At 44.8% G+C, this 10133-nt stretch overlaps 1 protein-coding gene across 1 annotated transcript in view; it reads left to right on the forward strand.

The window, feature by feature from the left end:
- polr1d (RNA polymerase I and III subunit D) overlaps positions 1-7634 on the forward strand; it is a 32386-nt gene extending 24752 nt beyond the window's left edge. The window contains exons 3-5 of the mRNA XM_031797544.1: positions 5792-5868; positions 6115-6197; positions 7378-7634. Of these exons, the coding sequence (XP_031653404.1) occupies positions 5792-5868; positions 6115-6197; positions 7378-7425 (208 nt within the window). The 3' untranslated portion in view covers positions 7426-7634. The remainder of the gene's footprint in view (positions 1-5791; positions 5869-6114; positions 6198-7377) is intronic.
- The last annotated feature ends 2499 nt before the right edge of the window (positions 7635-10133 follow it).

Genomic DNA, 10133 nt, shown 5'->3' on the forward strand with positions numbered 1-10133 from the left:
TACATAATCATCAAACCAGTAGATAAACTAACCCTAACCCTTAACCCTTAACCCTAACCCTTAACCCTAACCCTACATAATCATCAAACCAGCAGATAAAGGTTCAAAAATAGTAATATTGGATAAACATCAATACATGTATGAAGCCAACAGACAGTTATCAAACACCAAGCATTATAAACAAATAGAAAACAGTATACAACCACCCTAACCCTAACCCCCTAACCCTAACCCTAACCCTAACCCCCTAACCCTAACCCTAACCCCCTAACCCTAACCCCCTAACCCTAACCCCCTAACCCTAACCCTAACCCTAACCCCCTAACCCTAACCCCCTAACCCTAACCCCCTAACCCTAACCCCCTAACCCTAACCCCCTAACCCTAACCCCCTAACCCTAACCCCCTAACCTCTAACCCTACCTGGGAACCTAAAACCACCCAGATAGATGGTAGAATCAGGAGACTAATCAGAATAGACAAAAACACACTTCACAACCATCAGACTCACACCGATAGGGAGGATAACCTCACACAGATAGAAAGATGGGCAATACAACAACTTAAAAATAACCCACACATAATCATCAAACCAGCAGATAAAGGTTCAAAAATAGTAATATTGGATAAACATCAATACATGTATGAAGCCAACAGACAGTTATCAAACACCAAGCATTATAAACAAATAGAAAACAGTATACAACCACCCTAACCCTAACCCCCTAACCCTAACCCCCTAACCCCCTAACCCTAACCCCCTAACCCTAACCCCCTAACCCTAACCCCCTAACCCTAACCCTAACCCCCTAACCCTAACCCTAAAGCCAACAGACAGTTATCAAACACCAAGCATTATAAACAAATAGAAACAGTATACAACCACCCTAACCCTAACCCCCTAACCCTAACCCCCTAACCCCCTAACCCTAACCCCCTAACCCTAACCCCCTAACCCTAACCCTAACCCCCTAACCCTAACCCTAAAGCCAACAGACAGTTATCAAACACCAAACATTATAAACAAATAGAAAACAGTATACAACCACCCTAACCCTAACCCTAACCCCCTAACCCTAACCCTAACCCCCTAACCCTAACCCCCTAACCCTAACCCTAAAGCCAACAGACAGTTATCAAACACCAAACATTATAAACAAATAGAAAACAGTATACAACCACCCTAACCCTAACCCCCTAACCCTAACCCTAACCCCCTAACCCTAACCCCCTAACCCTAACCCCCTAACCCTAACCCTAAAGCCAACAGACAGTTATCAAACACCAAGCATTATAAACAAATAGAAAACAGTATACAACCACCCTAACCCTAACCCCCTAACCCTAACCCCCTAACCCCCTAACCCTAACCCCCTAACCCTAACCCCCTAACCCTAACCCTAAAGCCAACAGACAGTTATCAAACACCAAGCATTATAAACAAATAGAAAACAGTATACAACCACCCTAACCCTAACCCCCTAACCCTAACCCTAACCCTAACCCCCTAACCCTAACCCTAACCCCCTAACCCTAACCCCCTAACCCTAACCCCCTAACCCTAACCCCCTAACCCTAACCCTAAAGCCAACAGACAGTTATCAAACACCAAGCATTATAAACAAATAGAAAACAGTATACAACCACCCTAACCCTAACCCCCTAACCCTAACCCCCTAACCCTAACCCTAACCCTAACCCCCTAACCCTAACCCTAACCCCCTAACCCTAACCCTAAAGCCAACAGACAGTTATCAAACACCAAGCATTATAAACAAATAGAAAACAGTATACAACCACCCTAACCCTAACCCCCTAACCCTAACCCTAACCCTAACCCCCTAACCCTAACCCTAACCCCCTAACCCTAACCCCCTAACCCTAACCCTAAAGCCAACAGACAGTTATCAAACACCAAGCATTATAAACAAATAGAAAACAGTATACAACCACCCTAACCCTAACCCCCTAACCCTAACCCCCTAACCCTAACCCTAACCCCCTAACCCTAACCCTAAAGCCAACAGACAGTTATCAAACACCAAACATTATAAACAAATAGAAAACAGTATACAACCACCCTAACCCTAACCCCCTAACCCTAACCCTAACCCCCTAACCCTAACCCTAACCCTAACCCCCTAACCCTAACCCTAAAGCCAACAGACAGTTATCAAACACCAAACATTATAAACAAATAGAAAACAGTATACAACCACCCTAACCCCCTAACCCTAACCCTAACCCTAACCCTAAAGCCAACAGACAGTTATCAAACACCAAACATTATAAACAAATAGAAAACAGTATACAACCACCCTAACCCTAACCCTAACCCCCTAACCCTAACCCCCTAACCCTAACCCTAACCCCCTAACCCTAACCCTAACCCTAACCCTAAAGCCAACAGACAGTTATCAAACACCAAACATTATAAACAAATAGAAAACAGTATACAACCACCCTAACCCTAACCCCCTAACCCTAACCCTAACCCCCTAACCCTAACCCTAAAGCCAACAGACAGTTATCAAACACCAAACATTATAAACAAATAGAAAACAGTATACAACCACAAACACAGACACAGCTAAGGACAATAATAAAAAGACTCTGCGACCAACACTATATCACAGCAAAACAACGGGACTTTCTCTACGGTACAGACACCCCACGACCTAGACTATTCTACTTACTGCTAAAAGTACACAAGGAACCGGAGACATGGACAATTCCCTTTGAAGTTCCTCCTGGCAGACCGATTGTCTCAGACTGCAATAGTGAATCCTATAACATTTCACAAGATCACCATATCAACCCTCTCTCCACAAGGCACCCCAGCTTTCTCAGGGACACCTATCACTTCATGGAGAGGATTGGACCCATAGTTGTTCCCTCCCACACACACATATTCACGATAGATATTGATAGCCTATACACCAACATAAATACAGCAACAGGAATACAAGCAATTAGAACTATCTTTAAGAGATACCCAGACAACACTAGACCGGACAAAGAAATATTACAACTATTAGAAATCAGCCTGCCTAGCAATGACTTTTTATTTAATGATCATTATTATCTGCAGGTGGAGGGAACAGCTATGGGCAAAAAATTTGCACCTGCTTACGCCAATATATACATGGCTGAATGGGAGAGAGAGGCACTGGCCAAGTGTCCATATCAACCCACTTTTTATTACCGCTTTTTAGATTACATAATAGGAGCCTGGCCCCACGACATCCAGTTATTCACAGATTTTATAAACATTCTCAACGGTCATCATCCATCCATTAAGGTTAAATACACAATTCATCCGCAAGAAGTCAACTTCTTAGATACAACAGTTTTTTCAGTAATAACAATCAATCACAGAAAACACTACACACTAGAGTTTACTTCAAACCAACAGACACACATGCTTTACTTCATAAACACAGTTACCATCCTAAACATACATTTAAGGGAATAATAAAATCACAAATCACACGGTTCTACAGATTTTTAAGAACCATTAAAAACAACACATTGGCCACCCTCCCTCCCATTCATCCAACACTCACAGACCACAGCAAATCATCCTAAACCCCTAACCTTAACCTTAACCTCAATCCTACTCCTAACCTTAACCTTTCCCTTAACCCCACGCCTAACCTTTCCCTTAACCCCACGCCTAACCTTAACCACAACCTTTCCCTTAACCCCACGCCTAACCTTAACCTCTCCCCAAACCTCTCCCCAAAACCCACGCCTAATCTTAACCTCTTCCCAAACCTCACGCCTAACCTTAACCTTTCCCTTAACCCAACGCCTAACCTTAACCTTTCCCTTAACCCCACACCTAACCTTAACCACAACCTTTCCCCAAACCCCACGCCTAACCCTAATGTGTACCATTACCCTAACCAGGGTTCTCATCCTAACTTAATCACTATCTCCCTCCCTCACCTTAATCCTGACTCCCCTATGGAAAGTGATCTGCACCAATCACTAAACCAAAACACTTCCTCTGTCTCTTCTCCCTTGTCATCAATACTCAATCAACAGACAATTATCATCCCCCTAGTAACCACATTTTCACATAGAATTAGATCCCTACATCAATCAAACACAACTTCTCTACAGTTCAGCACACTTACATACCACTCAAACCATACAGAATCATTTCAGCATTTAGAAAGAACAAACATTTAAAAGACCTCCTCACCAAAGCAAGATTCAGTAGTAAGCCACCACAAGACCTCAAACCTCATAATTTCCATTTGACATAAAGTTCATTACAAATATAAACAGCCACACATCAGCACCAGTACAAGAATCCTATTCATTGAACACACATGTAACGGTTTTCTAGGTGTGAAGGAGAGTCGGACCAAAATGCAGCGTGTAGATTGCGATCCATAATTTAATAAACAAACGTAACACGAATCTAAATACAAACACTACAAAAACAAAGAACGTAAGGAAAACCGAAACAGCCTATACTAGTGTAAACTAACACATAGACAGGAACAAGGACACTAAGGACAATCACCCACCACAAACTCAAAGAATATGGCTGCCTAAATATGGTTCCCAATCAGAGACAACGATAAACACCTGCCTCTGATTGAGAACCACTTCAGACAGCCATAGATTTAACTAGAACACCCCACTAAGCTACAATCCCAATACCAACACCAAAACCCCAAGACAAAACACACCACATACAAAACCCCATGCCACCCCCTGGCCTGACCAAATAAATGAAGATAAACACAAAATACTTCGACCAGGGCGTGACAACACAACACCATTTACATCATTACATGTACACTTTGCAATAAACAATACATTGGAGAAACCAAACACACCATAGAAACCAGACTCAAACAACACCTGTATAACATTAAAAGGGCACACCTACAAACGGAACTCATAACCCACTTCCAGTAGCACCCCATCACTCACCTTACCATATCAGGGTTACAGTCACATATAGGCTGGACCTGTGGGCAGCGAAAGAGGGTAGAACGGGAGTGGATCCAGCACCTACAGACAATAACGCCAAATGGCCTGAACGAGAGGTTTTAGAAAATGGGTTTTAACAGACAGGAAAATGGATGGAGAAGAACATGGTTTTATTCATATTTTATTTTTACTCTCTATATATTTATGTTTTGTTTGGTTTTCGGTACTTCCTCTTTTAGGTTTTTCCTTTCCTTTAACAAAACAATAAAACCATTTAAATGCACAATATGGCGTTTATGTTCATATTTAACAACACTATGGTTGAATGAATCTCTCACCACATCGACTTCTGCACTGCCACCCAGAAAAAGAGGCAACTTGGAGCCTATCTCAGTTTAATTTATGATCCTAGGAGGACATCTACAGGCCTTTTTAAGTACTACACCTAATATATCAGATCATCAGAAAGGGGAGGGATAAACAGGAGGTAGGCCTGTGCACCGTAAAACTAACTAGTTGAAACGAAACAATTATATTCAAAACTTAACCTCTGACCTCTAACCCTAACTTCCTCCGCTTCATGATCAGGTTAGTCCTTGACACCCTAACCTCTGACCCTTAACCCTGGGCAACCAAGCTCCTCTGATACAGGGCCATAATCCAGGCCTTGCCCCTAGCCCCCGCTCCACAGCCACCAGCCACCACTGAGATGTGTTGTTGTCTGTAGGTGTCCACCTTGCCATTAGGTGGGCTTGGTTATATTGCTCCCTGCTATGTAATGCCTCACCATAGTGATGGGTCATACTGTGTGTAATGGTCTGTTTCTGCTGTGTGTTTAGCCTGGATGTAGACTTCTGTGGTTACAGCATCACTCACCCCTCTGAGAGCAAAATCAACTTCCGCATCCAGACCCGAGGTACGTAGGAGACAACTCTCCTCCACCCTCTGCACTCTGCCCTTCCCTACTCCACCCTCTGCCCTGTTCTTCTCTCCTCCACCCTCTGCCCTGTGTCCTTCTCTCCTCCACCCTCTGCCCTGTGTCCTTCCCTACTCCACCCTCTGCCCTGTGTCTTTCTCTCCTCCTCCACCCACTCTGCCCTGTGTATCACAGCTACTTGCTGCCTAATAGAAATCCCCAGACATCTGTCTCTGTGTGTTCCAGGTGGGGTTCCAGCTGTGGAACCTTTGAGAAGAGGACTGAATGAGCTCAGTGATGTCTGTCAACACGTCCTCAACACCTTCCAGGTACCACCATCCTTCCAACCCAGGGTCTGTGGGGACAGGGTCAGTTATAACAGCAGTGGGGACAGGGTCAGTGGGGACAGGGTCAGGGTCAGTTATAACAGTAGTGGGGACAGGGTCAGTTATAACAGTAGTGGGGACAGGGTCAGTTATAGCAGTAGTGGGGACAGGGTCAGTTATAACAGTAGTGGGGACAGGGTCAGTTATAACAGTAATGGGGACAGGGTCAGTTATAACAGTAGTGGGGACAGGGTCAGTTATACCAGCAGTGGGGACAGGGTCAGTTATAACAGTAGTGGGGACAGGGTCAGTGGGGACAGGGTCAGTTATAACAGCAGTGGGGACAGGGTCAGTTATAGCAGTAGTGGGGACAGGGTCAGTTATAACAGCAGTGGGGACAGGGTCAGTTATAACAGCAGTGGGGACAGGGTCAGTTATAACAGCAGTGGGGACAGGGTCAGTTATAACAGCAGTGGGGACAGGGTCAGTTATAACAGCAGTGGGGACAGGGTCAGTTATAACAGCAGTGGGGACAGGGTCAGTTATAACAGCAGTGGGGACAGGGTCAGTTATAACAGCAGTGGGGACAGGGTCAGTTATAACAGCAGTGGGGACAGGGTCAGTTATAACAGCAGTGGGGACAGGGTCAGTTATAACAGCAGTGGGGACAGGGTCAGTTATACCAGCAGTGGGGACAGGGTCAGTTATAACAGTAGTGGGGACAGGGTCAGTTATAACAGCAGTGGGGACAGGGTCAGTTATAACAGCAGTGGGGACAGGGTCAGTTATACCAGCAGTGGGGACAGGGTCAGTTATACCAGCAGTGGGGACAGGGTCAGTTATAACAGCAGTGGGGACAGGGTCAGTTATACCAGCAGTGGGGACAGGGTCAGTTATACCAGCAGTGGGGACAGGGTCAGTTATACCAGCAGTGGGGACAGGGTCAGTTATACCAGCAGTGGGGACAGGGTCAGTTATACCAGCAGTGGGGACAGGGTCAGTTATACCAGCAGTGGGGACAGGGTCAGTTATACCAGCAGTGGGGACAGGGTCAGTTATAACAGTAGGTTGGTGGGGACTGTTAGATGTTATCTACAATTAGATCTCTGCTGTTGAACTGATAGATGTACCTTAGCATCTGCTGTGTTATTGGGTTAACGTGTGTGTGTGTGTGTGTGTGTAGAGGAGTGTGAGTGAATTCAGGTCACAGCAGGAGGACGTCATGGATTGAGGAGCCCACTGCTGACCCAGCGGGAGCGTTGAGAGATATGAAACATACAACTCTGTATTTCTATCCTAATGCTGTACATTGTTCATAGTTAAGATAAATGATTTATTTTCCCAATGAACCAATATGTTGTATTAACATTGGTGGAGTATCCTGTCGGCATGACATTCTGTTTGTCTAAACTTTAGTAAAGTGTTTTATCAGAGAGTTGACTTGTTTGTCGTGACTGGTGTGATTTATAATTCCAATAATCAGATGGGAGGGTGTGTCGCAAATGGCACCCTATTCCATATGTAGTACACTACTTTAGACCAGAGCACCCTATTCCCTATATAGTGCACTAGTTTTGATCAGGGCACCCTATTCCCTATATAGTGCACTAGTTTTGACCAGAGCACCCTATTCCCTATATAGTGCACTACTTTTGATCAGGGCCCATGGGGTTCCATGTGGAGAGCTGTCTCCCTACAGAGGAACAGACATCAACACCACTTCCTGAAACCATTCAGATGGTCTCGGATGGTTGAGAGAGGGGTCTCGGATGGCTTTTGATCAGGGCCCATGGGGTTCCATGTGGAGAGCTGTCTCCCTACAGAGGAACAGACATCAACACCACTTCCTGAAACCATTCAGATGGTCTCGGATGGCTTTTGATCAGGGCCCATGGGGTTCCATGTGGAGAGCTGTCTCCCTACAGAGGAACAGACATCAACACCACTTCCTGAAACCATTCTGTATGATCTGTCCCGGGCTCAGTTCACCTGGAGTCTGTTGGTGCAGTTAAACTCATGTTTTCCAGACTCTTAACTGATATCAAAAGTTTATTGGTGGTGTACACATTTTGCAGATGTTATCGCAGGTGCAGGAAAATGCTAATGTTTCTAGCTCAAACAGTGCAGTATACCTAACGATACAAAAAAATACACACATCCTCATAATTAAAGGAATTAAGAAAAATCAGAACGAGCTAAGTCAGTCAGTGCATTCGGAAAGTATTCAGACCCCTTCCCTTTTTCCACATTTTGTTACGTTACAGCCTTATTCTAAAATGGATTAAATAAATAAAAACCCTAAGCGATCTACACACACTACCCCATGATGACATCACAATACCCCATGATGACATCACAATACCCCATGATGACATCACAATACCCCATGATGACATCACAATACCCCATGATGACATCACCATACCCCATGATGACATCACCATACCCCATGATGACATCACCATACCCCATGATGACATCACCATACCCCATGATGACATCACAATACCCCATGATGACATCACAATACCCCATGATGACATCACAATACCCCATGATGACATCACAATACCCCATGATGACATCACAATACCCCATGATGACATCACAATACCCCATGATGACATCACCATACCCCATGATGACATCACAATACCCCATGATGACAAAGAAAAAACTTTTTTGGGGAAAGTTTTGCAACTGTGTCACAAAAAAAACATACCGTATATACGTGAGTATTCAGACCCTTTGCTATGAGACTCAAAATTGAACTCTGGTTCCTCCTGTTTCCATTGATCATCCTTGATGTTTCTACAACTTGATTGGAGTCCACCTGTGGTAAATTCAATTGATTGGACATGATTTTGAAATAAATACACCTGTCTATATAAGGCCCCACAGTTGACAGTGCATGTCAGAGAAAAAACCAAGCCATGAGGTTGAAGGAATTGTCTGTAGAGCTCAGAGACAGGATGGTGTCGAGTCACAGATCTGGGGAAGGGTACCAACACATTTCTGCAGCATTGAAGGTCCCCAAGAACACAGTGGCCTCCATCATTCTTAAATGGAAGAAGGTTGGAACCACCAGGACTCTTCCTAGAGCTGGCCGCCCAGATAAACTGATCAATCGGGGGAGAAGGGTCTTGGTCAGGGAGGTGACCAAGAACCCGATGGACACGCTGACATAGCTCTAGACTTCCTCTGTGGAGATGGGAGAACCTTCCAGAAGGACAACCGTCTCTGCAGCACTCCACCAATCAGGCCTTTATGGTAGAGTGGCCAGAAGGAAGCCACTCCTCAGTAAAAGACACAGACAGCCCGCTTGGAGTTTGTCAAAAGGTGCCTAAAGGACTCTGGCCATAAGAAACTAGGTTCTCTGGTCTGATGAAACCAAAATTGAACTCTTTGGCCTGAATGCCAAGCGTCACGTCCAGTGCAAACCTGTCACCATCCCTACGGTGAAGCATGGTGGTGGCAGCAGCATGCTGTGGGGATTCTTTTCAGTGGCAGAGACTGGGAGACTAGTCAGGATTGAGGGAAAGATCAATGAAGCAAAGTACAGATAGATCCTTGATGAAAACCTGCTCCAGAGCACTCAGGACCTCAGACTGGGGCGAATGTTCACCTTCCAACAGGACAACGACCCGAAGCACACAGCCAAGACAACGTAGGAGCGGCTTTGGGGCAAGTATCAGTATGTCCGTGAGTGGTCCAGCCAGAGCCCGGACTTGAACCCGATCGAACATCTCTGGAGAGACCTGACAGAGCATTATGAGAAACTCTCCAAATACAAATGTGTCAAGCTTGTAGAGTCATACCCAAGACTTGAGGCTGTAATCATGTTTAACATCATTGCACACAGAGTCCATCCAACTTATGTGACTCAAATGTTTACTTGTGAACCTATTTATGCACAAAGTGGTTAAATACTTATTGACT

This window comes from Oncorhynchus kisutch, linkage group LG19 (assembly GCF_002021735.2).
Source record: "Oncorhynchus kisutch isolate 150728-3 linkage group LG19, Okis_V2, whole genome shotgun sequence".
In the NCBI taxonomy this organism is placed as follows: domain Eukaryota; kingdom Metazoa; phylum Chordata; class Actinopteri; order Salmoniformes; family Salmonidae; genus Oncorhynchus; species Oncorhynchus kisutch.